Here is a 15,936-nt window from a genome sequence, read left to right on the forward strand (position 1 = left end):
TTAACAAGACTTGAGTTTAGGAAAGACTCTTCAAAGGAGTCCTTTCCTATTAAGTAGTCACTGAGTTTTATTTATCCTCTGCCATTCTAGAAGTTCTTACAGTGGGTAACTTATTCAAAATTTCAGTACAGCTACTGTGACACAGAAGCAAAGGGTTTGGTTAAATAGCAAAAGTTTGATCAAAATATCAAATCTTGTCATATCCTAATTTAGGGAAAATATTACATGTAATTGTATAACAAATTTCAGTGGTACCTATTGTAATACACTACCCAGAAATGTACTTGGGAAATTTATTCTGACCTAAAATTTGAAGTTAAAAGGAGTTATAATAATATAGGAAAACACAAATGTTTTCTTGTAAGGAAAATAAAAGCATAATTTTTCATTACTTCAAAAAGTAAAAAATAATTTAATGAGAAATACAGAAAAAGATGGCTTGTACTTTTGAGGATCTCAAAGGAAATACAATATTTAGCATTTAAAAAATTAGTCATGCTGTTTGAGAGCACATATAGTATTTATAGAGAATGGAATGGCATAATGAGTGAGTTTATGATGGGTTTGAGTAATTTCTCCTGTGTAAAAATATGAAACTTAATTCAATATCCATATGTTCACTCATGATCTTTCACAGTCCCCTAATGCTAAATGGCAAATATGTTTTAATTAAAGCAGAAGTTGACATAAATCCATGTTATAACTTGGGCATTAGACTGTAATTCCACTCAGAATATTATTTTATTAATAAATAAATGTCTAAAACTGTAGTTTACTTTATATCAGTAGATGTTAACTCAAGCTTATAGCAGTTTCCTTTCTTAACCTGGATTTGGTTTCATACCAGAGATTCTTTCCTTCTATATCCACACATGAAAGTAGCTTAGCAAACATAGCACCACTGTTGAGACAGTAAATGACAAACTGAAGTGTTTCTGAACTGAAATTCATTATTGATTATTACTAAGTGAATTCTCATCTTTTATATTTAAAAATTATATATCCAGGATATTACTAATTTGGTCTAAATTATTTGATCAAAACGTTTCTGATGCAAGTATTTGCGATTTTAGTGGTAAGGGCTCATTTTCATTCTTATTTCATTTTCTGTATCAAACTCATGACACAGTGTATGCCTTTTAGAAAAGCACATGAGATATTTAAGAGTATTCCTTTGTGAAGAGAACTGTTTTTTAGCTTCCATAGGAGTCCTGAATTCCAATAGGAACCTTGATAGGATTGAGGTAGTGTGGCAAAATTCTGCTCGTCTAAGAGGCATGTGGAATCTGTAAATATTAAAAAGAGAGATAATGTGTTTAAAAATACCTTCCATCATGTTTTTGGAAATTCAGAAATTCCTTAAACTTTAGCTTTTCAAGAATAAATGTCCTTAAAGGAGAAAAAGATTTCATACATCTTCATTTCCTTTTCTTCTCCACAACTACAGGTGGATATTTATCAGAATATAGTCACCTTATATTTCTTGCTGTATTTCCTTTACCACTGCTATACTAGTCCCTTACTATTTTCCTTTAATCTATACTCCTGAGAAATACACACATCTGTCCTTAGGAAGTCATCATTGATTAAAGCAAACAACATCCTTGTAATGTCTCTCAGTAGAATCATTACAGCAAATTGTGTGAGGATTAAATAAGATGACAATAATAATTTAAGTATCATGTGTAGCTACCTTAAAATAGTTCTGTCTAGCTCTTCCATCTAATTAAGATTTGGAAAGAATCCTACCTTCCATTAATACTTACTGTGCACTTCACCAAAAAAGAGACTAATTTTAACAGCAGTGATTTTTTAAAAAAATATTCTGTGGAGAAAGGCATGCACAAACTATATTAATTGAGCTCTAAATTAGTGACGCTAAACAACAAAAGCAAGGAAATGCACAGTGAAGCAGGAAATGTACCATATGTTATTGTATACCTGGGCACAATGGGGAGACTCTCTTAATGGCTTTCTTAATGTTTCTGTTGTACCAGATATTGGTGGACATATGGCATGCTGCCTTTTTATATGCTTGTGTCTTTTCACGATTTTGTTAGCAGACTTTGATAGCATTTTCTATTTGTCTGCTGTTAGGAAAAGAGCTTTAAAATGTTTTGCTCATTTATCTGGAGTTTGAAACCCATGCACTTTATTTTGCTCATTAATTTATACCCCATTTTTTAATGTTTTTCAAGAGCAGGTGCTTATTGCATTTATTTTTTAAGCTTTCCATAGTCTTAGTCCCTGTCTGGCAGTAATTTGGAATACAGTTGAGTCGCCCTTCCACATGCAGATGGGTTTGGACTCACTGTCAGAGCTGGCCAAACACATGGCTAAAGAAACAGCAGCAGCTGCAGGGCTCACCAGGCTTTGCACAACCGGGATTGTACAACCATAGAATCATAGAATTTATAGAATCCTTTAGGTTTGAAAAGACCTTCAAGATCATTAAGTTCAGCAGTTAGCCCAGCACCACTAAACATGTCCCTAAGTGCCATATCTACTACACATCTTTTGAATAACTCCAGAGATGATGACTCAATGACTTCCCTGGGCAGCTGGTTTCAGTGCTTGACACCTCTTTTAGTGAAGAAATTTTTCCTAATATCCAATCTAAAACTCCTCTGGCACAACTTGAAGCTATGTTCTCCTGTCTTTTTTCTTGTTACTTGAGTAATCACACAACTGTCTTCTTCCCTGTCTGCCCCAAGGAACCTCAACCAGTTCCAGCTGGCAGCAAAGTTCCCCATTTCACTTGGCTCCTTAATGCCTTTCCAGCTGAGGAACAAAATACAACTTCTTGCAACATAATTTCCTGGATGCCACGTGTCACCCTGATTCTTTAGCCTTCTGATGACTGTTTACATATTTCTAGTGGAGTCTCTCAGGAATGTAACATAAACAAGTAGATTGTTTTCATTCCAGTCTGTGATGGACTGTTGAACTGACCACTAGGGTCAGAAAGGTGTTCCTCTCATCTACCAATCCTTGACCAAACTCCAAATCCTATTTAAATCGCAAATGATAATAAACTCGCTCTTTCTCTGCTCACCTCTGAACCTGAGTGAGTGTGGTTCTTTCGTGTCCCTACTGGTGACAGCCACGTGCTTTCAAGGTTGGCTGATGCAGAATACCAAAGAGAAAGGTTTCCTTAATTATTTTATGGCCCAATCTTCACAGATGTTCACATTTAAATAGGTTGTTCATTGCTTCTATCACATGGAATGCACACACCGAAGTCACAGAAGTCCAGAACTAGTTGGAGGAAATATATCATGTAACAGAGAACAGCAACTGGGCCAAATCATTTTGACATACATGTGACTTACTCCAGTTATATCCTGGCTAAAATTCCCTCCATTAAAGCAATGATCTCAGGGCTTCTTACTGAAGGTCTTTGAAGACTGTTTAAATCAGTGTGGAAATAAAAGGACATTGTTGTACATTAGCTGGTGAATAGACACTTTTAAGTCTTACAAGACATTACAGATCAGGGCTAGTCTTTTAAGTAAGATTCAGTAATTTCTGACAAGTGTGAGTACTTTTGTCCAAGTATTTAAAGCTCACCATTCTAATACTCGTACACCAGTTTTGGTAGCAGCTCATTATATGTGTATAGCTGCATTAGCTTAAATATGAAATAAGAGGCATAATGAAAGTCTCCTAAGTTTTTATAGATGTCAATAACTTTAAATGATATCTAGCAATACCAGACTAATTGTTCTGAAATGTTTAAATAAGAAATATTTTAAAAATAAATAAATTGATTTGTCCTGAAAATTGACCATGACTATTCCCATAGCCCTCAGTTACACCTAATATTATTTCATATATTTTAGTTTGTTTATTTTAAATTTAATTTAAAACTTATTCAGTTGCTAGTTTTAGGAATTCTGATTTTAATTTAGTTTAATATATCTTTGATTAGCAAATGAATGGGAAAGGATAGAACTCTCAGTAATTTTGCACAAGTATTTTAATAAAGAGTTGTTCATGGAACTTATCCAGAATTTTTTATAAGGCAAGCTCATTATTGGAAATCATTAAATGAAAGTAATTAAAAAGGAAACAGCCATCTCTTTTAAAAGGATTCCAGTAAAATTCAGTAACAGCAACCAAGTTGCTGCACAGCCTAGTCTTGTGTATCCAGCAGAGTGAAGAACTTGCCAGCTTATTGATTCTTACTGATGTAGGGCTTGGCAATCAGTCTGCATCTGGAATAATTAGTGGGGATGTTAATCAGTAGACAGGAGCATCATGGGGTCCCTGAAGCTATAAACAATTACACTGCTATGCCAGATCAAAGGCTTTTACACTTTGGCAGCTTAAATGCTTTTGACATGTGACGCTGTTTTTCCTAAGAACATTGCTGTTTTATAAATAGTAGGCAGGTTAGATTGAATGTGTGTGCACAGTGGCATGACTGATCTGTCCACATTGCCAGGGAAAGGACTTACAAATGGAGTACAATTGCAAAGAAGTCACTCATCACAGTGGTAAAAAGACTCTACATTTTGGTAAAATGTCTCAGGTTCCTTGACATTTCATTCTGACTTTATTCACAAGACTATTGAGGCCCCAGAATCAAGAAGAAACCAATGCGTTTGTGAATTCCCTTTTCTGAAAACTTGTTGAAGACACATAAAGAGGACAAGAAACACAGTAATTGCACCATGGCATTTGGTAGGACTTAAATGAAAGTGCAGAGATGAAATAGAGGGTATTGGAGATGTGTGTCCCTAAGATTAAAGCACAATAAATTAATTATGGGTGGGATAAAAGCTGCTAACATACAGAAATAGTTTAGATCTGACATGATTTTCTCAGTCTTACGTGTAGTCTTCTTGAGTCAGTTTGCAGTGTAGCTACTTTGGGCATACTTAAGATCTTAAATTTTGATAAATCTCTATTGTTCTGTGCAAGGCTACTGTCTGTTCACTGTGCTCTGGATTCCCCAGAGTGTAATAGCCAGTTTCTGGCACCTAGTTTGAGTGGATGTTTGTGGTCTGCTGCACATCATTACCAGGAATGCAATTTATCAACTCAAAAATTATAAAAACTAATGTACTTTTAACACAGTTATGTTTCAATGATAAATTTTATAGTGCTTATAGTTTCTCCTTATTGTTACTAATTTAATACAAAGACATTATATTAAACTAGTGGCTAGAATTCTGTCAAATGAGGAGTTTGAGACCTCTTTGATCTTTTACATTATTCCCCAATTTCCCTTCTTACCATAAAAAGATTAATGAGTTGAAAGTAAGTACTTTAAATATATCTTGAATAGCAATAGGACTGAAGTTCAGAACTGCCAATCAATAAATAATGGCTCCTAGTCATCATTGCTTCTCACTGTGAAAGACAACTCCAACTAATTGCTCTGAAACCCTATACTTTTTCATTTCTTATTAAGGAATCAGCTGAAAAAGTATCCAATGTGTACAATACAGAAAGATTTTCTCATCTAAATTCTAATGTCTCCTATTGAAACCTTTTCTTAGAAGAAATTTGAACTGTAACTGTTTAAACTTGAACTTATTTTTCTGTTTCATGTTGTGGTCATACCATTTTAAAAATTCCATTTCAGAGTAAAGAGGGTGAAGAAGGTGAACATAGTATTTGGGACCAGACAAAGTTCCTTGTCTGCTGTTGGAGATTCTACCGTGACAATGAGTGAAGATATGGGAGATCACCAAAAAGCCCTGCAGCAACAAGGTTACAGCAAAGAGGAGAGGCAAATATTGTTCATAAAGACACACATGAAAATTCAATTGAAGAAGAGTCAGATATATATAGGAATACTGTATGCATTGTTTCTATGTATTCCTGATTTTTATAATAACCAAGGAAAATATATGAGAGTCAGAGTGCACTTATTTAGAAGTTATGTTGGCCATTGTCATTCCTTTCCAGTTGTTCTAACTGTTCTCTTCTAAAGCAAAAGGTGGACTCCAATTAAATTGTCCCATATTTTACCTTTGGGAAAAAGGACTTTAGAATGTGTATAGTATTTGAGAGATGTTTGTATTCTGTCCTGGGAAGACATTGAGTCTGAAATGGAAGTCAGTGGTTTGTTCCTTTCTTTGTTTGGGTGTATTACATTCATACAGCAGTGGAAAAGAATATCTGCATCTCAGTACCCCCTGTTCTACCAGGGTGATGTGTGTATGACACTTTTCTTTCATTTAAAAAAAAGGGAAAAAAAAAGAAAAAAAAAAAAGAAAAAAAAAAAGAAAAAAGTATTTTATTTTAAATACTCAAATATTGTCACATACACAATTAGATTAAAGAAATATCCTTTCCTTATGTGTTTCTTCTACTCATCACATAATAAAATTAATGCATCTCAAATTTATTGTCTACATATCACACTTTTAATAAAATTTTACTTTATTAATTGTCCATGTAAAAAAATTGTGTCACTTAGGAAGTAAAGTAAATATGTTAAGATAAACTGGAAAAGCAGATTTTGAGAATGTTAGAAAATTTCCAATTTATAAATACATCAACAACTATCAGCCATCAAGTGAGACATAAATCATAATTTTGTTTGCCATGTGCAATTGATAATGAGTGCGTGTAGATTCTGTTTCACAGTGAATGCTGTAATTGCTCAGCAATATGTTTGTTTAATTCCATATATCCCTATAAACTGAAAACTTATCTGAGGGTTCTAGTTGTATTTAAAGCTATGTCCTTTCTAAGAGAGAATTGTGAGATGTCTTGATTCCTTTTGTAACCTACAAAAAGTGAAAAGTATTAAAGGTTATTGATAACATAGGAATTGCATTTTTCTGAGGAATTCTCTGAGCTGCAGATGCTTGGAAGCTGGGAAGAAGATTTTCTTATGTTCTTCTCTGAGCATTAGGTTGCTGCTGGAGTTGGGGTGCTAGAGCAGATGCATCTGTGTTTTGACTATCTTTATACATTCTTAACCCTCTTTCATGTTTGCAATGCTGAACTAATCCCAGCCATTACCCCTCAGGACACACTAAGGGATATACAATGGGGGAATTCTGTGTGTTGCCAATAGCTGATTCAGAAGTTCATCAACAAGGTACAGAGATACTGTGAGACAATTTATTTTTAAATGGCGTTTGAACACGTAATACTTATAAGAACTGACAATAAAATAAGACCTATAATTCTTTTTCTCATAATTCAAACCTTCTCCCTTTATTAACTCGCTGATTCAAAGTTTTATATTAGACAAAAGATCTCTGATCTTGTTCAATTCATTGTGAAGTGACACACTGACTTTCTTTATAACTTCATCTGCTTTTCTTATGCCAGCGTCTTCACGATGCCACAGTGTGTGAAATGGCTGCACTGATAATGTTGATGAGCACAATAGAAATGGAAAGTGCATAATTATTGATTTTCAAGCACTGTCACAGACAAATGTACTTCTATGGTTACACTGAAGCATTTGAAAATATGGCAACACAACAGCTTACTGATGAAAGCTTGTATCATTTAGATAAGTTTTAGAGATAAGATCTTTCTCTTTTTTTTCCCTCTGACAGGCCACTAAATTATAGTTGCTCTAGAGATACAGCATGGCTTCAGCACTGGCCAAAATACCTATAAGTTCGAGAGTATAGTAATAACTGTGGCTAAAAATCAAGTCAAATGATATTATGACTTACTGGAGAAATTTGGATTCTGTCTTTCCTATTTCTATTTCTAAATCTGTAGGAAAAACAAATAACGTTTAATTGGTGCTGGAGAACGTTTCTGTGCTAACAGCTTGGTAGTGTAACATAGATATTAAGGGAAATCAAACCAGAAGACAGTTTCTGCTGCTCTGTCTAACCCTACTATAAACCCTTTCATATGTGTTCACTGTATTATACTACCCAGCAGGTGGGATGCACCTGGCTGGTCTAAAAGTCATGGTGACAATAAAACCACCATCACATGATGCTAGTTTTGAATTTTGTTTCAGAATGTCAGTACAGTATCTTTTCTTTCTCTTGAGGAAATTTTAGTTTCTTTTGGGGTAGTTAATATTGACATTTATCCCACACATATCTTTCTGTTCACTTCTTGATTGTATTTTACTTTCAGGCACCTTCTGAATAGCACTTTTTAAGTTTTCTTTCTTATCTCTTATAGATCACACAAGATGCTTTAATGTTTCATAATTTCTCCTATTCCCAGAGACAGAGAAAATTCAGCTGCTTTCATTATCTAAATAAAATATTTATTTCATCTTTACATACACAGAGAACTTCAGAGGCCTCTCTGAAGAAGTAAACCCATAAATTAGTCACTTGAAAGTGAGTCAAAATAAGATGATGCATGATTACCCTGGCTGCAGTTGAGAACATTTTAGAATGCTAATTTATGACCTTTCCATAATACTAGAATGTTTCCTGTTCTTAAATACACACCTATGATATTTGCCAAACACCAATGTTCCCACCCAGTCCTCTTCACATTTTACATGTGGAAGTGAAGATATAGAGATTTGTGCAGGAGAGATTTGCTCAAGGTCACCAAGCATAAATATGGGAATGCCAGGAAAGCTAACCTTAAATCTGGTTGCAAAGAATTGAGTTGTTCTTCATCTTTTGAAATGAGTGGTGCCTAAAACAGTGGATTTTCCAGTAGAAAAAATTGTCTTTCCTGGTTTCCTTTTTAAGATAATAAATGGCATGAATCTTTTATGTGGATCAATTTTACAAACTTATTTTAAACACAGTGATAGAAAGACATGGAAATAGTTTTCACAATGCTCAATTAAACTTTGCTTAATACCATAAACTTGTGTATTATTTAATATTGTTACATGCACAGAAAGATAGGAAAGAACGATTTATGTGATCTTGTCGTCCTATACTGGTTGATATGGAAACAGTGGGTAACACTGTGTTTGGAATAAAACAGACTAAAACAGCTCAGCTGGAAGAGAACTACAATGAGCATCTACTCCATCTTCCTGACCCCCTCAGAGCTGACCAAAAGCTAAAGCATGTTGTTAAGGGTAGTATCTAGATGCTTCTTGAACACTGACAGTCTTGGGCCATTGAGCACCTTTCTAGGAAGCCTGTTCCAGTGTTTGACCACACTATCAGTAAAGAAATGCTTCCTATTGTCCAGTCTAAACCTCTTTGGCACAACTTTGAACCATAGTCAAAGTACACTGTCACTGTACACTGGGGAGAAGGGTTCAGTACTTCCCTCTCCACTTTTCCTCCTCAGAAAGCTGCAGAGTGATGAGGCTGCCCCATAACCTCTTTTTCTCCAAATTAGACAAGTCTAAAATCCATAGCTGTTCCTCCAAGGACAATTCCCTCCAGCCCTTTCACCTGCTTTTTTGTCCTTCTCTGTATTCATTCAAGGACCTTTATAACTTTCTTGAACTGTCGGGTCCAGAATTGCACAAAGTGCTCAAGGTGAGGCCACACCAACCCTGAACAGAGCAGGACAATCACTTCATTTGACTGGCTGATTACTCTGTTTCAGACATCTCAGGATGGCATTTGCACTCAGGACTTCCAAGGCACTCTGCTGACTCACACTGACCCTGCTGCAGACCAGGACCCCCAGGCTCCTGCCTCCAAGACTGCTCTCCAGCCATTCCTCTCACAGTTTATTACTGTGACCAAAATTACTCCACCCTAAGAGCAGAATATGGCATTTGTTCTTGTTAAATTTCATCCCATTAATCATTACCTAATGCTCCAATCTACCTAGATCCCCTGCATAGCATCCTATGCCTGAAGAGAGTCAACAGCATCTCCCAGTTTGGTATCATTAGCAAACCTGCTAATGGTGTATTCAGCTCCTGCATCCAGATAGTTAATGAATATACTGACATATTATTGATAAATATATTCAACAGAACTGGCGCTAAAATTGAACCCTGAGGAACACTACTGGTGGTCAGTTGCCAGAAAAATGCAACCCCATTCGGTAAAACTCTTTGAGCTCTGGCCTTCTTCACTCAGCACACCCTAAAAACACTCACCCCACAGCTGGAGAACTCGTCCAGAAGGATGCTGTGAGGCACAGTATCAACAGCCTCAGTAAAACCCAGAAAAACTACTTCCACCACCTTCCCTTCACACACAGGCAGATGCCTTTATCACAGAAATATGTCAAATTAGTTATATAAGACTTTTCTTTTGTAAACCCATGTTGTCTGTGCCATGTTGATTTCCTCCTTCCCAAATAAAGGTTGCTTTTTTGAGGGATATCTCAATCTCCCTCTGAAGTGCTTTGAAACACTTTTCAAGATACATTCCAAAATAACATAGACTTATTCCACTGTTGACTTGATTGACAGGAGAGAATAACTCTGATGGGCCTATGACCAGTCCAGAGCTATGTCTTCATTAGGGTGAGAGCTATCAGAGTTTCATTAAGAACTGGCAACTTTTTCCCACTGAATTCTCTATCCTTTGTACTATCCAATCCTCCTGTCTCCATGACTTTTGCAATTGAAAGGTTTTCTCAGAATAACCTCTTTTTCCCACTTTAAAGGGAAAGAAACCTTAAATGCTGCATTTAAAACACACCAGTAAGAAATTATTTCTCAGAAACCATGAAGATACGTGGATGTCTTTTGCCATTACAGACTTTTTATCACTTGACTTCAGGAAGAAGACAGGCAATTTTAGTCAATTGAAATAAAAAAGGTCTATCCATAATTTTGTACAGTCTGAATTAAAATTACCTAAAATCCAACATTAATTTCAAAGGGTATTCTAAATATATTCAACAAATGTAACTATCTAAGACTGCAAATGTGATTCAATTGTCTCCCTTAATCATGAATAGAATATTTCCAGGCAATGCCATTTGAGGAATCTATTGATCATAGTTAGAAAAGGGCAATGAATGACTGCTTATGCTAGGATTGGATAAAATATTTCTCTAGGCTATTAACATTTGAAAGGAAGAAAATGTAGATAAGAATAGGACAAACAAAACCCTGTTATTTACCATTTAAGCTTTAGAGTTTATCTTTGTAAGAGAATTTAAAGTGAAATTTTAGCATGCCATCAATCAGTGAACACATCAGAAGATAAAAGTGGATTTACTAATAATCTTAACTCAACAAAATGCTACACTACACATACAATAGACTATTTCTGTTAACAAATTAATGCTTTTCTTCCAGTCAGATAATCAATAAAAGCACAAATGGATTTAAAAGCCAGCATATTACCAAACATCCTCATTACACATTGCACGACTTTATTGGCATCCACAAATAGAATTTAAGCACAGTTTTGAGAGTTTTGAAATGGCAGCATGTTTCTGGAGACTCTTAGTTGTTTCTTGATATCCTATAGTTATTGACTAGAGCTCAGTGAAATCATTCATCTTTCTCTTAGAAAAAGAAAAGAAAACAAAAAGACCCCTGTGTGTAGTAAGTAGTGACATGGTAATTTTCCAAGAAAACAATTCAGAATAAGGAAAAATATTATGCTTTTAGGTGTTTGCACTTAGAAGTAAAAAAAGAAACACTATTTTAATGTACTTTCATGTATCTTAGACACGTATTTTGAAAAATCTCCCTTTACAAGCAACAAAGAAAGTAATCTGAATTTTTTTTAAACATAAGAATATAAACTGATAACTAATCTTATGTTTTCTTCTTTCCTAACTGTTTGCTAATTCTGCACCATTATTACTACTATTTATTGTCAGGTGTCTTGTTAAAAAATGTGTTGAGAAATAGAAAGTTTAAATTGTTTTAATACAACTAATGGAAAAATAATTTGTTTTCCAAATTAAATGCCCTATGAAATCTTGCAGGTAATTACATATAAATAATCATCAATCATATTCTCTTTTTTGCAATGTTGTGGGTTAGCCATGGCTGGCTGCCAGGTGCCCACCAAGATGCTCCTTCACTGGACAGAGGGAGAAAATAAGATTAAGGAACTTTAGAATCAAGCTAAGAACATGGGGATTTCTTACCAGTTAGTTTCATGGGCAAAACAGATTTGACTTGGTAGAGTTCGGCTTATTGCTAATTAATTGTAACCTATAATGATGAAAAATAAAAAACTAAACTAAAAGCACTTTTCCCTTCCTCTTCTTTCCAGGTTAAGCTTCAGTCCTTCACTGCCGACTTCTGTACCTCTTTCCCTCAAGTGGCACAGGAGGATGGAGGATGGGGTGTGTATCCCCCCATAACAGCTCCTCCCTGCCACTCCTTCCTTCTCACAGTCCTCCATGAACTGTTCTAATCAGGCTCCTTTCCATGGGGCACAGTCCTTCAGGAACAGACTGCTCCAGCATGAATTCTGAGCTGCAGCTCCTGCCAGAAAATCTGCTCCTGCATGCTTTCTCCACATGCTGCACCTTCCTCCTGGCATGTCCACCTGCTTCAGCACAGGGACCTCCAGGGACTGCAGGTAGATCTCTGCTCCACCACTGAGCTCCATGGGCTGCAGGACAGCCTGCCTCAGCACACTCCTCTCCAAGGGGCTGCAGGGGAACTTCTGTTCTAGTGCCTGGAGCACCTTCTCTTTTCCTTCTTCTGTGACACTGATGTCTCCAGAGCTGTTGGTTTCACTTTTGCTCATTCTTCTTTGTCACAGCTGCTGAGCACCATTTTTACCCATTCTTAAATATATCAGTGAGGAGCTAGCAACTGGTGGGCACAACTCTGGCCAATGGCAGGATCTCCTAGGAGCTGTCTGCAACCGGTTTTGTCCGACACAAAATCAGTTTCCGTTGTCTTCTCATGGAGGCCACCTCTATAGCTCTCTCCCTGTTACCAAAACCATGCCACAGAGCCCCAGTACAAGGGTTTTTATTCTAATAGTAAAACACTTTTTTCTGGAGTAATTTGAACAGTAGAAAGAAAATGACTTAGAGTAAATTTAGCCTTTTGTCTTCTTTAAACAGATTTAATCTACCATTATTCTGTTGTTGTGATCTCTTATAAACCAATGTAGCAGGACTACATGAATTATTCAACACAACCTTTGATACGCAGCAGTATAGTGAACTGCTCCAAAGAGGTCAAGTTTGATATTCTTCTCTATAGTGATGAGCTATTTCCAATACTGTCATTCATTACACTGATTAGCAATATAAAAGAAAGAGTACAAGAATTACATAATTTGATTAATATCCATAGGAAATTTTACTTTGTTTCTTGTTTTAAAAATAACATCCTGTGCATTTCTGTTCTGTTACAGCTACTCATATGAGTTAATAGAATCATAGACCAGTTTGGGTTGGAAGGTACCTGGTTAAAAATTACCTGGTTCCAAATCCCTGACATTGCCTGTCGTGCCTTACACTAGACCAGGGTGCTCAGAGCACCATGCAACCTGGCCTGGAACACTTCTAGAGATGGGGCATCCAAAACTTCTCTGGTCAATTTGTTCCAGTGCCTTGCCAACCTCACAGCAAGGAACTTCTTTTTAGTATCCAATCTAAGCCTAATCTCTATCAGTTTTAAGCCAATTACCCCTGTTCTATGACTACACGCCTTTGCAAACCATCCCTCTTCAGATTTCATCTAGGCTCCCCTCATGTCCTGAAAGGCCACAGTAAGGTTACACCAGAGCCTTCTCTACAGACCAGAGATTTCCAATTCTAGCTGTCTTTGTGATTCTTGAGTTAGCATGCATAGGTTCATAGAAGGGTTACATCACAGAATCACAAAATTGCAGAATCTATGCAAAGAAGGACCTGCTCATACTCATATCACTAGTCAAAGAAAGTTTACTGCAACTTATGGGACATCTGTGACCACCAATGACCGCTGAATGCCCCACAAATATTCCCCTGTGCATACCTGGAACATGAACTGTAGATAAGATTAAGGGGTACTGTTGTCCAGATGTTGCCTCAGACCTGGGGGGAGGTTGACATACCTGTGGGAGAGTGTATCATTGAAAAGAAACACAAAGAATGTAGAATTTATGGGCCCCATGGAAAGCCAGCACATCAGCTGTGCTGAAGTCAGGCCCAATTGGCCAAAATTCTGTCAGGGGCAGTTTGCCATCACCATTTCCCAGCCCAATGATGCAAGAAACCTCTGACTCAAAAGATGAGAAAGACTGAGCATCTGGAGTAATTGGCATTAGAGAATGTTGTAACCAATGAACATCATTTCTTTTGTTTGTTAAAATACATAAAGAGTTAAAAGTTTTAAATGACCTCGGGACCCTCACCACCCAGAAGCCCAGGGTGAAAAAGGATCAACAGGATGTCACTGAATCCATGGTAGTCTTCTGCTGTCTTCTTCTTGATCTCCCTCTTCACTCTTTCTCTATCTCTTTCAATCTCTCTACATCACATTTACCATTAAATAAAATCCATATGATTGACTTTGGCATATGGTCTCCTTTGTGCCTTAATTCAGGCAAAGACATCTCAGTAGTAAGATCTTATCTGTGTTTTTAACAGACATGCTTTTTGTGCATATTCTGGATTAATTTTTTTTAAAAAATGTTCAAATGTATCAGAAAATGAAGGAGTATTTTTGGAATATAATCAGAATTTCAATGAGAATGAGGATTAGACATATGACTCGTCAGATTCAAGATATCTTGGAGCTAAAAATCACCATGATCTCCAATGATAATGGAGTAAACATTCCATTTTTATTAATTCCACTTATCAAAATTCTCACAGTTTCCATCAATCTGTATTCAAGGCCACATGAGAAGGAAAATAGAAAATATTGTCTATATATTCAATGAGAGTTTCTTAATGCATTCAGGAAAAGAGGCAACCTTGTAAGCTGGATGGCTATTGGGAGTCTATATAGAATTTGGTTTAAAATATCTTTCAATAAGAAATATAAACAGAAACTATAAATGTGACTGCACTGTAATTATTTATCTATGAAAATAATGCTCATAGAACTGAAAATATGTTCTTAAAGAGACTATACTTTCATAGTCCTTTTTAATACAAGATCACCCTAGATTTTTCAGGGAAAAAATACAAAGATTCCTGGGTACAACACTGGCACAGAAGTAATAACAAAGATATATTTTATTTATGAATTTTCTTTGCATTCTTTCATTTGTTTGCATTTTTTGTATATATGGAATAGTATGACCTTCACGTTTCAGTTCTGCCAACTCTCTCAGCAAGATGTAGTTTAATCCTTCAAAACTTAGCATTGTAGTTTTCCTTTGTGTCCACACAAGTGACAGAAAAGTCAGATTCAGTTTTCCATGTATTTTTTTCTTGGAAGCTTGAAAACTTTCTGAGTCCTTATTGTACTACTACGAAGCTCTTTACAAACTAAAATAAGTTATGTAGAAAAAATTTTTTTTGAGTTTAAAGTCAGCAATTCAGGATGATAGAGAAAAACAATCAACTGGCTAAGTTACATTTTCTTATGTATCTACAAGTTGTTTCTAAACATGAGCATTGGGTAAGGGTCACATGAAAAGGGCTGACTAAAGACTACTATCATTACTCTGTGAAAAAAAGCTTTGACTGTTACTGTTATCCCCCTCTTGAAGCTGATCCTAAAGGGAAAAAATCGCTTCATTTTGCTTTAGAACTAATGCACAGTATAACTCAAAGTCCTCCTTAATTGCCATTTCTTCAGGCTTGACTTCCCGTAATAAAACATTCCACCCATAGGAAAAGATATATTTGGCTGCTGAAGATTTAACCATTTTCCATCATGGTGCCCTGTGGGAGAGACGAGGCAAGGAAAGACTTATTTTTTACTCATAACTAATTTTCAAACAGTAAAAAGGAGATGCTGGAGCTCAAAAAATAGTCTTTTCTTGTTAAATATTTTTATTTTTACAGCACAATTTTCTGAAGCACTGTTCAATTGGTATATCTGTTTGATTTGGCTAAAAGCATATTGACCCTATAATATTTTCAAATGATAGATTCTTTGCAAGGTTAGTTTCCAGTTCAGGTCTTGATGCAGTAACCATCTCAGCTATTAGTTTAAGCATATCAAACTAATACAGT

The 15,936-nt window shown here is 35.9% G+C and overlaps 1 protein-coding gene across 2 annotated transcripts in view; it reads left to right on the forward strand.

The window, feature by feature from the left end:
• The window catches only part of CCDC102B (coiled-coil domain containing 102B), a 138,699-nt gene extending 129,928 nt beyond the window's left edge, over window positions 1-8,771 (forward strand). Inside the window, exon 6 of one of the 2 annotated variants that reach the window (XM_066184297.1) lies at window positions 5,594-8,771. In XM_066184297.1, the coding sequence (XP_066040394.1) occupies window positions 5,594-5,683 (90 nt within the window). In that variant the 3' untranslated portion in view covers window positions 5,684-8,771. The remainder of the gene's footprint in view (window positions 1-5,593) is intronic. The other variant, XM_066184283.1, reaches the window with a different exon arrangement.
• Window positions 8,772-15,936: the final 7,165 nt, after the last annotated feature.

The sequence above is a fragment of the Chamaea fasciata genome, unplaced genomic scaffold (assembly GCF_029207755.1).
Source record: "Chamaea fasciata isolate MVZ Bird 193981 ecotype frontalis unplaced genomic scaffold, bChaFas1.0.hap1 SCAF_1, whole genome shotgun sequence".
In the NCBI taxonomy this organism is placed as follows: Eukaryota; Metazoa; Chordata; class Aves; order Passeriformes; family Sylviidae; genus Chamaea; species Chamaea fasciata.